Consider the following 14,918-nt stretch of genomic DNA (forward strand, 5'->3'; position numbering starts at 1 on the left):
GTCGTGTGTCACAGAAGGTCGCGTGTGTCACTTCTAGCGGGGGGTGCAATCCACAGCTCACCTGCGGGGCAGCTGCCGGAGATGCGACCCCCTGGGCAGTGCCAGCGCCGCTCCTGGGGGCGTGTGGGTGGCGAGGGAGGCAGACGGGGCTGGGGGGGGGGCCGGAAGAGGCCAGATCCCGCGGTTGGGTCACATGTCCAGGCCGGCAGGGGTTAGAGGTTGTCCGGGGTGCTGGTCCAGGTGGCTTGGGGTGCAGCCCCTGCAGGTACTGTGAGAAGTGGGGTGAGCTTGAGGTTGCTTCTGGGCAGAAAGTCGGTGACGTTCCCTCTTGATCCCGAGAGAAGAGCATTCCCGGGCGTGCTGGTGAGGAGAGGCCCTGAGGTACAGTGACAGTGGACGGCGGTGGGGTCACCTGCCCCCCAGGGCTCCCCTTGTGCATTGGAGGTGCTGCCCTTGTCTTGTTCTGGCCTCGCTGGTCCCCTCGGAAGCCCCTGAGACTGAGGGTCGCCAGGACGGCACAGGAGTCAGCCCAGGCGCAGAGTCTGGCTGAGGGCATGCCCAGGCGGTATAAGCCACTGGAGCAACCACGGGACCTGGGGTCTCCTGTCCCCACAGCCAAGGGCACATTGGGCCTCTTTTCAGCTCCACAAGGAGCTGTAAAACTGCCCCCACCACGACCCGCCAGAACCGGTTTCATTCGGCCCCACGCTCATGCCCAACCTCAGGGGGCCCACGGCGTCCTGCGGCATCTTCCGCCTCCCTCGCCAGCTCCTGCTGGGCGCCGCTCGCTGGCCCCTGACCTCCACTTGGCTCGGATGACCCCAGCTGACCCTTTAAGTCCGTGGTTCTGAGACTTGTCTGTCCCACATGTCCCTGTGGCGCTGACACTGGCACGTGGACATTGTTGCGATTCTGTGTGCTGAGACCAGAAGTGCCCGGCTCTCTCCTCCGGGTACGTGTCGTGGTGGCTCCCATCCGACTGATGAGCTTCCAGTTGAGGTTTTCCTGTGGGAAAGTTGTTCAGGCCCCTTAAGGTTCGGCTCAGACGCGGGGTCAGGCGGCCGGGCCCCTGTGGCAGCCGGGCCTGTGCCCGTCAGCTGGCACAAGCCCGACCGGAGGACAAGACGATCTCCATGCCCGGTCTCGGGCACAGCCAGCGGCGGCCACCTTGGCTGCCCTCCTCACCATCCTGGACAGCTTTTCCTGGTGGAAAAGCCAGGACCATGTCTGTGAAGTGCAGGGCTCAGCAGCTGTTTCGAGAGGTTCCAGGCGAGGGTCACGTTGTGGACTGAGCTCAAGCGTCCAGAAACGTGTTCTCTGGGGCTGGGCTGAGATGCAGAGAAGAGGTGACAGTGGTCTGGGGCAGGGACTCTTTCTGGCTTCCGTGACAGCCTTGTGGGCAGGGAGGAGACACAGGGAGGGGCGGGCGGCTCTGAGTCGGCTTCCCCCAGCATGGCCCAATCAGGTCAACCAGCCTGATGCCATGGCCCAATCAGATCAACCAGCCTGATGCCATGGCCCAATCAGGTCAACCAGCCTGATGCCATGGCCCAACCAGGTCAACCAGCCTGATGCCATGGCCCGATCAGGTCAACCAGCCTGATGCCATGGCCCAATCAGATCAACCAGCCTGATGCCATGGCCCAATCAGGTCAACCAGCCTGATGCCATGGCCCAATCAGGTCAACCAGCCTGATGCCATGGTTTCTGGGGGGTCCGAGGCCCTTGTGTCAGCGTGCAGGTGTCTCAGGCCCCCCAACCTGCAGAGCACCTACTTCCTGGGCAGGGCGGAGGGACGGAGCCCACGTGAGGGATTGCCCCAAACTCAGGAGCCTCCACAGCCATGGAGGCCCCGGGGACTGTTTGTCACGGTGCCCACCTAGCGGGAGTCCCCTCTCAGGCCCTGGCAGTGGGAGGTCCTGGCCCAGAGTCCAGACACCCCGAGCTGCTAGAGAGAAAAGCCATGTGGAACCAGGAAGCCCTGCCCCAAGCTCCCCACACGTCACATCAGCTGGGACAAGTTGTTTAACAAACTAGGACGCAGTGTCCACATCTGTGACCAGCGAGGCTGATCCGGAGGGAGGTCCCTGAGGGCCAGGTCAGGTCTGGCTGTGGCTGCTGTCTCCGCTGAGTGGGGACCGGGAGAGAGACCCCGAAATCCGTCTCCTCCTGACGGTTCTTGTTTGAATGCTCGATGCTGCTCGGGCTGCAGCCTCGTTTCGTGGGAGGGACGGCCGTTCTCGTCGGGAGCGGGCTCTCTGTCCCCTCCAAGGCCCCGGTGAGCTCCTTCCTTGTGGCTCTAGGAAGAGGACCTGTCTGGTGTCCAGGGTGTGTTGAGATGCTCGTGAGTTGCCAGGCCTCCCCGCTCTGAGTGACCACTCAAGACGCCAACGTTTCATTCGTTGACACACAGGCTCACACACACACAGGCTCACACACAGGCACACCCCCCGGGGGCTGCAGTGAGGCGGTCTCTCCTCGGCACCTCTGGGGCGGGTGGGTGTGAGCACCATTGCCATGCCGGTCCTCCAAACACAACAGGTTGTGACGTCTTCCCAGGCCTGTGCTTCCTGCAGGAGAGGCCTGTCCCCCTGAGGTCCCCTGTGGCTTGTACATACGTGGTTGTGTGGGACACCTCGGGCCCCCCTCCCTGTACCGTAACCACCATTCCTGACGTAACGACTCTAGCTCCCTGACGTCCTGAACCCGAGTGTTAGGCCCCTGTGCTCTGTATGTGTGCACCTAAGGCTCTGTCCAATTAAGAAATAAACGTGGTTCCTAACGCAACGCCACCGCCGCGGCCTCTCCTGTGCGTTATTTACGCGTCGGGTCGTAGAAGCTAGGTGTCCGGCACCGCCCGAGGGCGGCACAGGGAGAGGGGAGGACCTCGGGGGCGGCGGGCGGGCCCCACGGGGCGTTTCCCGCCGCAGTGCCCGCCTCCCGTCTCCCTCCGCACGCGCCTGCTCTCCGCACGTAGGGGCGCTCCGCCCGTCTGTCAGCAGTGAGCGGGTGGGCGGTTCGGCCCACCCATCGTGGAAAACACAGGCGGAAACGTGGGTGATCCCAAGGGCATGTCACCGAGTCAGAGAGCTCGTCCCTGATGGTAGCGTTCTGTAGAACACCACCTGTATGACGTTCTCAGAAAAGGACACCAGCTGTAGCAGCAGAGAGCCCCTTGGTGGTGGTCACTGGCGTCACGGCTGGGGAATGTGTTTTAGGTGAGGGGATGATTTTATACCCTGGTCGCGCTGGTGGTGGCCTTTTTCTATATGTATTTTGAAATTCACAAAGTCACTTCTTGATCATTTTAAAAATTTAATTTTTTTTTGTATTTTTCTGAAGTTGGAAACGGGGAGAGACAGTCAGACAGACTCCCGCATGCGCCCGACCGGGATCCACCCGGCACGCCCACCAGGGGCGACGCTCTGCCCACCAGGGGGCGATGCTCTGCCCCTCTGGGGCGTCGCTCTGTTGCGACCAGAGCCATTCTAGCGCCTGGGGCAGAGGCCATGGAGCCATCCTCAGCGCCCAGGCCATCTTTGCTCCAATGGAGCCTTGGCTGCGGGAGGGGAAGAGAGAGACAGAGAGGAAGGAGGGGGGAGGGGTGGAGAAGCAGATGGGCGCTTCTCCTGTGTGCCCTGGCTGGGAATCGAACCCGGGACTTCTGCACGCCAGGCCGACGCTCTACCACTGAGCCAACCGGCCAGGGCCAAAATTTAATGTTGTTTTTTTTTAAAGCAGTTCAGGCCTGACCTGTGGTGGCGCAGTGGATAAAGCGTTGTCCTGGAAATGCTGAGGTCGCCGGTTCGAAACCCTGGGCTTGCCTGGTCAAGGCACATATGGGAGTTGATGCTTCTAGCTCCTCCCCCCCTTCTCTCTCTGTCTCTCTCTCCCTCTCTGTCTCTCTCCTCTCTAAAATGAATTTTAAAAATTTTTAAAAAACTATAAAAATAAAATTAAAAACAGTTCAATGAAGAAAGGGCAGTCTTTTTTTTTATTATTTTAATTGGTGTTGGAATGTCTGTGGAAAAATAAACCAAGAATCACACTCAAACATCAGCTCAAACTAGGTCATAGCTATAAATGTCAATTCAAAGGCTATCAGACTTCTGGGAGAAAAGCTTTGCGATCTTGAGGTCAATGAAGACCTCGTTGGTAGGAAACAAAAGCCATGGCCCATAAAAGGAAAAAGTACAGAGAGAAAGCAGGGTTCATCAAAACAGAAAAGTGCTCCTATTTGACAGACGCTGCGGAGAAAATGAAAAGACATGACTCGGTAACAAGACAGAACAACTCGATTTAAACAAATAAAATCGGCCTTGGCTGGGTGGCTCAGTGGTAGGGCAGTGGAGCAGGGATGTCCCGGGTTCTGTTCCCAGTCAGGGCGCACAGGAGAGGCGACCATCTGCTTCTCCACCCCTCTCCCTTCTCTCTCTCTCTTCTCCTGCCCTCCCGCAGCTATGGCTCAATAGGTTTGAGCGAGTTGGCCTGGGGCGCTGAGGATGGCTCCATGGCCTCTTCCTCAGGTGCTAAAAAATGGCTCCATTGCTGAGCAACAGAGCAACAGCCCCAGATGGGCAGAGCATCGCCTCTTAGTGGGCTTGCCGGGTGGGTCCCGGTTGGGGCACCTGTGGGAGTCTGTCTCTCTGTCTCCCCGCTTCTCACTAAAAAATAATAATAATTAAAAAAAATTCTGCCCTGACGGGATAGCTAGGTTGATTGGAGCATCACCCTGAAGCATAGAGGATGCCTGTTCAATACCCAGTCAGGGCCGGTGGTGGGATTCAAATAATTTAACCACCGAGTCTCTGCCCTAATGACTGTTTTAAGTATTTAATTAAAAAAAAAAAAAAAAAAAATGAGCCTGACCAGGCGGTGGTGCAGTGGATAGAGCGTCGGACTGGGATGCGGAAGACCCAGGTTCGAGACCCCGAGGTCACCAGCTTGAGCGCAGGCTCATCTGGTTTGAGCAAAAAGCTCACCAGCTTGGACCCAAGGTCGCTGGCTCAAGCAAGGGGTTACTCGGTCTGCTGAAGGCCCACGGTCAAGGCACATATGAGAAAGCAATCAATGAACAACTAAGGTGTCACAACGAAAAACCGATGATTGATGCTTCTCATCTCTTCATTCCTGTCTGTCTGTTCCTATCTATCCCTCTCTCTGACTCTCTTTGTCTCTGAAGAAAAAAAAAAGGGAGGGGGGACATAGGGTGGGGGGTGAGGGTGTTATATTCAGTGGGACACTTGAATCCATGTTAACACAATAAAAAAAAAAAGATATACCGAAAGGTACTTTATTATTTCGTGCGTTTAATACTTAAATAAAAACAACAAAAGAGTTACACAAAACTAGATTATAAGAGTTTTAAAATATTAATGAAAAAATATTAAATAATACCTGATTTAAAAAAAAACAATGAAACTGCTATTTAAGATGTTTCCATATTCTTGTTTTTTTGTTTGTTTTTTGTATTTTTCTGAAGCTGGAAACGGGGAGAGACAGTCAGACAGACTCCCGCATGCGCCCGACCGGGATCCACCAGGCACGCCCACCAGGGGCGACGCTCTGCCCCTCTGGGGGGTCGCTATGCCACGACCAGAGCCACTCTAGCGCCTGGGGCAGAGGCCAAGGAGCCATCCCCAGCGCCCGGGCCATCTTTGCTCCAATGGAGCCTTGGCTGCGGGAGGGGAAGAGAGAGACAGAGAGGAAGGAGGGGTGGGGGTGGAGAAGCAAATGGGCGCTTCTCCTGTGTGCCCTGGCCGGGAATCGAACCCGGGTGCCCCGCACGCCAGGCCGACGCTCTACCGCTGAGCCAACTGGTCAGGGCTCCATATTACTTCTTGATTGGCGTCCTCACTTGCAATTTTTTTTTCACCTGTGGACGGAATGAACATTCCTATGGGCATTTAGAACATACACTGTTGCGCAGATGAACGTTGAAAAAGAGTAAGAAATGACAATTGGTGATGTTTACATAGGGCGGCTGCCCAGGCGCCCACCTCAGAGAGAACTGATGACAAGCACCATTGTAACCGCCGGTTCACAGAACTCAGCAAAAATTAGGTGTCGGTTCTGCCGCACCAGGGTGAGCCGGCTGAATCCCACCCACGGGGCTCGGCCCAGGTGCAGGGAGCGTGGCTGTGGAGCCCGGAGCCTGGGCTGAGCCCCGTGAGTGAGTCATGGAGCCCCGCGCAGGCTTTGAAGAGCTGGGGCCGTGCTGCAGCACGGGGCTGGCCCAGTGGGGTGAGCGTCCTGGTGTGCCTCACGCCCTGGGGGCAGACGCCTGACCGAGGCCGCTGTGGGCGTTCCTGGCCCTGCTCCCGGGATGGGCGGGCCGCAGGGGGGCAGGAGGGGAGGGTGCAGGTGTGGTGTTCCCAGGGATGCCGGCCCAGGTGGACGCTTCCACGGCTGCCCCGCCCTTGGGGCGTGGGGGTGGGGTTAGCCCCTGACCCGGCAGGCAGCTCAGGTCCCCTGTTCCCTTCAGCTCCTCGGGGAGCCCCAAGGCCCATGGCGGGTCTGAACGTGTCCCTCTCGTTCTTCCTGGCCACCATCGCCCTCTGCCAGGTGGCCAGGAGGGGGTCCAAGGCCCTGCTCCCGGCGGGCGTCTACGCCAGCTTCGCCCGGGAGGCGGCGGGGGCGGCCCAGCTGGGGGCCTGCTGCCTGGAGATGCGGGTGCTGGTGGAGCTGGGCCCCTGGGCCGGGGGCTTCGGGCCCGACCTGCTGCTGACCCTGCTCTTCCTGCTCTTCCTGGCGCACGGGGCCACCTTCGACGGCGCCTCGGCCAACCCGGCCGTGGCCCTGCAGGAGCTGCTGCTGGCTGAGGCCTCTCTGCCCAGCACGCTGCTGAAGCTGGCGGCCCAGGGGCTGGGCCTGCGGGCGGCCGGCACCCTGACCCAGCTCTACTGGGCCTGGGAGCTCAGCGACCTGCACGTCCTGCAGAACCTGATGGCCGCGCACTGCAGCTCGGCCCTGCGCACCACCGTCCCCCACGGCGCGCTGGTGGAGGGCGCCTGCGCCTTCGCCTTCCACCTGACCCTCCTCCGGCTCCAGAGCAGTCTGCCCGTCTACAGGGTGCCGGCCGTGGCCCTGCTGGTCACCGCCATGGCCTACGTAGGTGAGGCCTGCGGGTCCCTGCCGGGCCGTTCAGCACCTCTGCCCCCGTGGCTGCCCTGCCGCTGGCTCCTGTGGGCCCCTGGGAGAGGGCTGTTGGCAGAGGGGGTCTGCGGGCCAGCCACTGGCTTTCGGGGGCCATTCTGGGCGGGGGGGGGTGACCCATGGGGCTGGACAGCCTGTCAGGCCGTCCTCTCTGGCTGGGCTGCTTCACAGCCTAAGCTCTCTGTGTTCACCCCAGAAGGTCTACACCCGGGCAGGCGGGTGGCCGGGGCAGCTTCCCTGGGGCCCGGCCCAGGCTCTGGTCTGCTGGCCCCTGTCACCTCTTCCCAGAGTACTGGGTCCTGGCATTTCTTCCTCACCTGAGCCTCCCTCTCCCCTCTCGGCACTGATCTGAACCCTAACCCTGAGGTGCCAGCGGATGCCTTCCCTCTCTTTTGGGGTGACAACCCCCCCACACCGAGGCGAGCCTCCTGACCTAACTCTCACGGGGCCCCTCAGCCTGTGGCAGCTACCCTGAACCCCCAGCCGTGGCCTCAGCCAGCACCCGGCTCTGCATCTGGCCCTTAGACATAAGTCACCTGTCCTGGGGTGCCCGAGGAGGGCTTCCCCCCCAGCATGACAGGGGCATGATTCTCACCCTTGTGGAGAAGCGGAGAGCCACTGGCCAGCTGTGCTTGGGCTGTGGACAGCTGGCCGGCGGGCAGGGGAGCCGTCTGTCCGTGGGATTTGCTCCCGAGGGGGCTCCTGCTGGCTTGCATGCTGCCTCTGCCCCTGAGCACCAGGGGCGGGTTTGGGGTAAGACTGCAGGGCCTTCCAGGAAGGTGGCCGCGGCTCCCGCTGTGCTGGGCTGGACAGGAGCCCTGCACTCGTCAGGCGACCTGGGAAGGGCACCCACATTCGGCCTTGAACTGCAGAGTGATCCACGGGCAGCCGGCCGGGGGGCTCCCCGCGGGGGGGGGGGCAGCAGGGAGGGGCAGGGGCTGAGCTGCCTGTGGCCCTCGTTCAGGGGACCCCGGGGAGGCAGAGCCAGCTGATGCTCACTTGCCGTGTTGCTGACCCCACCCAGAGTATGGCACAGTCTGTGGGACCTGGGCCCCCAAGGGCCAGAAAACAGCCCTAGAGCCCCCGTGCAGGTGGAAAAACTGAGGCCCAGCTGAGCGGAGAGCTTGCCAGGGGCAGGGGTCTGCGGGCAGATGACCCGGATGTCCCTAGAGAGTCCAGGACGGTGCCGGATGTCCCTAGAGAGTCCGGGACGGTGTTGGATGTCCCTCGAGAGTCCGGGATGGTGTTGGATGTCCCTAGAGAGGCTCCCCCTGGCCGCGTCCTGACCACGAAAGCATTTGCTTGGCCGAGCAAACTTCCTGCCCACATCCTCGTCAGTACAAGGGGGTGAAGACGGCTGGAGCCCCTGGCCTGTGTGCCAAGAGCCCGCCCGGGCCAGGCACAGGCAGGACCATGACGCGGCCCCGCCTGCTTCCTCCACAGCTGGACCCTTCACGTCCGCCTTCTTCAACCCCGCCCTGGCGGCCTCGGTCACCTTCCACTGTTCGGGGCACACCCTGCTGGAGTACGCCCAGGTGTACTGGCTGGGCCCTCTGACAGGTAAAGGCTGGCGGGGGTCACTGGTGTCCACGGGAGCTCCCAGGGGCAGGGGGCAAGGCTGGCCCTGGGTAGTGAGTGGCTCCTGGGTAGGGGACAGGGACGCACACAGCCTCGTGGTGGACTGGCATGTGGGGTCCAGCTGGGCTGCTTCCCGACGGCGGGGAGGGTCGGGGCTCTTTCCCCCTCCGCCTCCATCCTTCCATGCTCACACTCGGGGGTGGAGGTGGGGCCCCACGGGGCACACTGGGCACAGCGGGGCTGACAGGACCCCGAAGTCCCTGCTCCCCTAGCGGTGGGGTGCTCGTCCCGCAGGCAGGCTGGGCCCGGGCCCCTCTGCTCCGTGGGGCTGTGTGTTTCTCCTGTTGTGAGTGTCACCCGGGATGCATGGACCCATCGTCCCTCCCCTCTGGGGGACAGTCCTGGGCTGCATCTCCCGTGTCCGATCTGGGTCACTTTTCCTCTGCGGAAGGCACATTTCCCAGCTGGTGTCCTGAGCCGGGGTCCTGGCAGTGCCGGCTCCACACGTCTGGGCTCTGCCCCCGCTTGGTTGCCTGTTGGGCTGGGTGGGGGTCACACTCCCTCAAATTTAGGAGGTGCGTGTGTGGACAGGAGGCTGTGCCCCCCACACAGGCCTGTGGCAAGCACGCAGAACCGGGGGCGGGCCGTGCTCTCTCTGCAGGCTGAGGGCCCCAGAGGCTCCCTGTCCTCTGTGGTGGCCTTCGCTCGTGGCGTCCCTTGGCTTGTGACCGCATCACCCTGCTCTCTGCCAGACTCCGCCCGGCCTCTCCCCTGGGGGGGCCCCAGTCAGATGAGATTTAAGGTCCCCTCTGCTCCAGCATGACCTCGTTTTAATTCCACCGCTTGCGTCTGCCAAGGGTGTACGTCACACAAGGTCACAGTTCAAGGCTCTGTGAGGACCTGGGTTTTGCGGGGCAGCGTGCCAGCTGGGGTAACCGGCCTCCAGACCCGCCCTGGGTCGTCCGAAGCTGCCAGGGAGCCCTCGGGGCCGAGTGGGCCAGGCCGGAGGCTCAGCACGTCGCCCTTAGTTGGTAGGGGAACCCCCCTCCGGAGCTCACGTCCACACACGTTGGGAGAACGGCCATCTCCTGCCAGGGTCAGGACCGCGACCCCGGCCGTTTCCATAGGAACGGGCCTCGGGACTCAGACTGGCACCCCATCCTCCCAGGATTGCCCCAGGTGTGCCCCATTCCTGCGGGGGCTGGGCTGGCCCTGCTGGGACTCGGACCAGGAGGGGTCGCCTCCCAGGCTGCCTTCTACCCTGCGGACGGACGCACGGATGGAGGAACCTGCCTCCTTGATTCCCACGGTCCGTCTTCCTCTCGCTTCTCAACCAGGCGCCCCCACCCCCACCCCACGCCCACGCCATCGTGGTGCGCTGACGACGTTCACGAAATCTTATTTTTTTTCGTTTTAGAGCAGTTTCAGGAAACAAAGGGGAATTTGCCTTAAGAACAAGGGAGGCTTGGAGGCAGCGCCCCCTGGTGGCCGGATCTGGGAGTGCAGTGGTGCACCTCTGGGCCTGTCCGACCTGGGTGGCAGGGGTGACAGCGTCCACCTCGAGGGTCAAAGGAGGCGCAGCACGCTGTGGGCACACTACGGGCACACTGGGCACAGGGGGCGCTCTCTGGAGCCCTGGCAGCTGGAGGCGTCTGTGTGTGAATGTCCAGGTTGTCTTGGGCTGCAGCGAGCCTGGGGGTCCTGTGGCCTGACGCTTGTGTCCTGCAGGGATGCTGCTGGCTGTCCTGCTGTACCGTGGCCACCTTCCCCGCCTTTTCCAGAGGAACCTATTCTACAGTCAGAAGAACAAGTATCGAACCCCCAAAGGGAAGCCAGCCCCAGGACCTGACGAGGGGAGCCGAGGCCAGGAGCCCGGGCGGAGGGGGGTGGGACGGCAGCCGCTAGGGTCCAGCTGAGTGGACGTGCCCCGTGTGTGCTCTGTAAGGGGGCCAGGTCGCTGGCTGGACCCTGGGACCTCCCTGGACTGAGACCCACCCCTGTTTCCTCCCCCCAAAACCACCCATCAATAAACAGCCTCAGCCCTGCCTGTCTCACTGGCCGACAGGCTTCTGCAGGGGCAGTGCCCGGTGGAGGCGGGCCTCAGGCATCTCTACCTCCTCTTTACAGAATCAGAGTCAAAGGTAAGACCTAGGAGGCAAGGCCAAAGTGCAGGTGGTCAACCGGGTCCCAAGAAGTCCCAAAGGTAGTGGGTTCCGCAGATGGCCCCTGGCGGCCCTGGACACAGCACAGCACCTACAGCCCAGGGAGGTCTGAGAGGCTACGACACCCTGAAACCTGTCGGTACATTGTGGGTGGTCCCTGGAGCCCAGACTGCAGGGGACTGGGCTAGATATACGGTCCCTACTGCCCCCACCCGCCAGCACCGTGACCCTCACGCAGCAGACCCGCAGGTCCTCCACGCCCGGTGAGCACTGTCCATCACAGAGCCCTCAGTGCAGACCCCCCACGCGCCTATTTGCTGACCAGAGACCACAGTGGGGCTGGAATCTTTCAGCCCGAGAGGACGAACCCCTCAGCTGGGGTCCCGAAGCCCAGCCAGCCCGATGCCCACCCTCCCACTCTCTTGTCCAGCTGAGAGAAACAAGAGAGAGGCCCAAGGACAGGCCCAGGTCAGCCGTTCTCTGGGATGCCGAGTGGAGGTCGAGGAGAGGAAAAAGAACCCCCACCCCTCCTCCTGGGGCTCCCCTCCCAGCCTGGCTGTGCGGCTGTTCTGTCTGAGACCCAGCCTCCTCCTTTCCTCGGAGTGGCCGCCTGGAAGGGGGTGGACAGCGGACACCCTGCCTGAGGGCCCCTGAGGGCCCGAGAGCCGGCCCTGTGTGTCCTGCAGGGGTCCTGACGGGGCTGGGCACAGGCTCCCAGAAAGAGAGCACACAGGGGCAGTGACAGTGACAAGGTGGGGGCCTGCCAGCCGCCCTGGAGGGAGGGTCTGTGTGGGACGGGAGGGTGGGAGGGGCCAGGCTGGAGGGCTGGGGGCGGTCACGGCAGCCGCCCTCCCAGCAGGGGGTGTAGCCCGGGAAGAAACAGGGGCTCCTGGGGGGACAGCACCAGGTCACGTCTGCCTCCCTTCGGTCTCTGCACAGCCGTTGCCAAGGCAGAACCTGCCGGTGTGCAGGCGGCAAACTTCACCAGTAAAGTTAGTGCAAGAAAAAGACACGTGGACACTGCAACAGAGCGGGTCCATCGGCAAAGTGTTAGGATTATCTGAGGAGCTAGCATCTCTACTACAGAAGACTTCAACCTGGTAAAAGCAGAGCCCACTAAGATGGGGAAACTCAAATTAAATGTAAGAACCTCTGCATTTGACGGAGAGGAACACATTGTTCACAGAGAGCTTCGCTGGACCAAGGGCTACCGTGGAAATGAGTTTTTTCCATGATAAAGCGTCAAGGATAAAATGTACCAGCCACCGTTTCCAATTGTACGTAAGCATGAATGGGATTCTTACATGGTCCCCACGCCTTACAAGAAATGTCAGAGGGAACATTAAAGTGACACTGTGTTGATCTGCACTTCAAATTAAATTTAAACTTACCCAGACTGATCTGTACAGAGTTAAATCTTTTTTTCTTTTTAATTGCTCAGTATCGGGTTCTATTCCCGGCCAGGGCACACAGGAGAGGTGCCCATCTGCTTCTCCACCCCTCCCCCTCTCCTTCCTCTCTGTCTCTCTCTTCCCCTCCCACAGCCAAGGCTCCATTGGAGCAAAGATGGCCCCGGAGCTGGGGATGGCTCCTTGGCCTCTGCCCCAGGCGCTAGAGTGGCTCTGGTCACGACAGAGCGACGCCCCAGATGGGCAGAGCATCACCCCGTGGTGGGCATGTCGGGTGGATCCCGGTCCGGCACACGCAGGAGTCTGTCTCTCTGCCTCCCTGCTTCTCACTTCAGAAAAATACAAAAAAAAAAAAAATTGCTCTGTCAGAACCACACTACATGTACTAAGACTCATGTTGCAACATTAATTTCTTAGAAAGGGTCCCAGAAGCTGCCACAGCCTCTAAGTCCTCTGCGCAGCTCCAGCAATGGTCCCCTCCGCAGATGCGTCAAGGGAAAAGCTTTCTCTGTTTTAGGACCTTCACAGCCCCCCTTTCTTGCCCTGTGAAAAGGTTTCGATCTCATTGTTGTACTGGGACCCAGCGCATGGCAGGCATCCCCAAATTACGGCCCGCGGGCCGCATGCAGCCCCCTGAAGCCATTTATCCGGCCCCCCGCCGCACTTCCAGAAGAGGCACCTCTTTCATTGGTGGTCAGTGAGAGGAGCACTGTATGTGGCGGCCCTCCAACCGTCTGAGGGACAGTGAACTGGCCCCTTGTGTAAAAAGTTTGGGGACCCCTGGATGGGGCCTCCGCTCCCCCAGGGGGAGGCCAGGGCCCTTCTCCTGCCCCCATGCAGGTAGGGGCGCCCTCGAACCGCAGTCGGGGTGACTGGGATGCACAGGTGCGCTGGGGGGTGGGGGCCTGGCCGCAGCTCGAAGCCGGGATGGACACAGGCAGTGGCTGGGCAGCGGCCACATCTCTGCCTCCCCGTGCCTAGGGCAAGGGTGCAGCCCGGGCGGGGGTGAACTGCGTGTCCAGAGAGAGCCCAGTCGAGTGCGTTCCAGGTGCAGCTCCGGCCACCGTGTCTCCTGGCGCCCAGCACCGTGGCAGGACCTGGGGGCTCACCCAGGGACGGTGAGATCAACAGCCGGGCTGCAGTCCACAAGCCAGGCAGCAGCTGGTGACCGCAGAGCCGCCCCCAGGGCGTGGGCCACCTGGCAGCGGAACCCGCAGCTCCTCAGGGGATCCCCAAGTCAGTGCCGGGGCAGAGGTGCCCTGCTCAGGGCCGTGAGCACCGTGTAAGCACATGCATCGTCCATCTCAGTCCAGAGCGCCCTGCTCAGGGCCGTGAGCACCGTGTAAGCACATGCATCGTCCATCTCAGTCCAGAGCGCCCTGCTTAGGGCCGTGAGCACCGTGTAAGCACATACATCGTCCATCTCAGTCCAGAGCGCTCTGCTCACTGACCTCCCACTGCCTCATCCCTCTGCCACCACTGAGGACGTGTGGGCCTTTCAGATTTTGGGAATACTTGACCTCCGTTTGGTCACGGGACAGTCTCCATCAACAAACAGCCAGCTGGCGGCCTCCAGTGGAAAATTTCACGTCCTGTATCCCAGTGGTCACCACTGGGTGGCGCTCACCGGCGCTTGCCCTGAGGCCGTCCACCTGCTCCACGCAGGGCCAAGCACAGAGGACTGACCGGTGCGTCCCCACCTGTCTGAGTCTCACAGGCTGTTAATAACAGCGCTAAACCCCTTTAGTCCAGCAGATACTCGAATACTTTGCAATTCACCAACCTCCACGGGCTCGGGCCAGCCCACGGGGCCCACTTAGCACGTCTAGGTCCAATCAATGCTGCCCAAGGGCGGGGCGCGTGCCTCTGCTGTACAGTGTCCGGCGGGGAGGCAGTCCCCACGCCAGGTCCCCAGGACGGAAACCCTTCGCCTCCCATGATCTCCGCCCGCAGCCCAGTTTGCATCCCTGCCTTGACCGTGGTCCCGTCCACCCCGTCCACCCTGCAGTCCCACAGCCTCCCGACCGGACTTGGGCTTCTTTTTTTTTTTTTTTTTTTTTTTTGTATTTTTCTGAAGCTGGAAACGGGGAGAGACAGTCAGACAGACTCCCGCATGCGCCCGACTGGGATCCACCCGGCACGCCCACCAGGGGGCGATGCTCTGCCCCTCCAGGGCGTTGCTCTGCCGCGACCAGAGCCACTCTAGCGCCTGGGGCAGAGGCCAAGGAGCCATCCCCAGGGCCCCGGCCATCTCTGCTCCAATGGAGCCTCGCTGCCGGAGGGGAAGAGAGAGACAGAGAGGAAGGAGGGGGGGGGGTGGAGAAGCAAATGGGCACTTCTCCTGTGTGCCCTGGCCGGGAATCGAACCCGGGTCCCCCACACGCCAGGCCGATGCTCTACCGCTGAGCCAACCGGCCAGGGCTCGGACTTGGGCTTCCTGAGAGACTCTGTCCCGAGGCCTCGGAGTCCCGGTGCCCGGGCTCCCACCTCAGGGAGTCCCAGATGTCACCGGCCGGACACTTCTCCCCTGCCACGGTCTTCATTCTGTCTTTTCCTTTTCCTCTCTCTCTTACTAAGTGACCGCTCAGTGGCTCCGATGGACACCACTTAGGTG

General features: G+C 61.3%; 2 protein-coding genes across 2 annotated transcripts in view; both read left to right on the top strand.

The window, feature by feature from the left end:
• Positions 1-2,792, top strand: part of KIF1A (kinesin family member 1A) — a gene marked incomplete at its 5' end in the record, with an annotated part of 42,802 nt that extends 40,010 nt beyond the window's left edge. The window contains one exon of the mRNA XM_066358180.1: positions 18-2,792. The remainder of the gene's footprint in view (positions 1-17) is intronic.
• A 3,646-nt stretch (positions 2,793-6,438) lies between these two features.
• On the top strand, positions 6,439-11,675 carry LOC136387111 (aquaporin-12-like). Its single transcript, XM_066358179.1, has 3 exons — positions 6,439-7,114; positions 8,599-8,715; positions 10,462-11,675. Exons 1-3 carry the CDS (start codon positions 6,508-6,510, stop codon positions 10,647-10,649), a joined length of 912 nt encoding a protein of 303 aa, XP_066214276.1. The 5' UTR covers positions 6,439-6,507; the 3' UTR covers positions 10,650-11,675.
• Positions 11,676-14,918: the final 3,243 nt, after the last annotated feature.

Source organism: Saccopteryx leptura, unplaced genomic scaffold (genome assembly GCF_036850995.1).
Source record: "Saccopteryx leptura isolate mSacLep1 unplaced genomic scaffold, mSacLep1_pri_phased_curated manual_scaffold_84, whole genome shotgun sequence".
Lineage (NCBI taxonomy): Eukaryota > Metazoa > Chordata > Mammalia > Chiroptera > Emballonuridae > Saccopteryx > Saccopteryx leptura.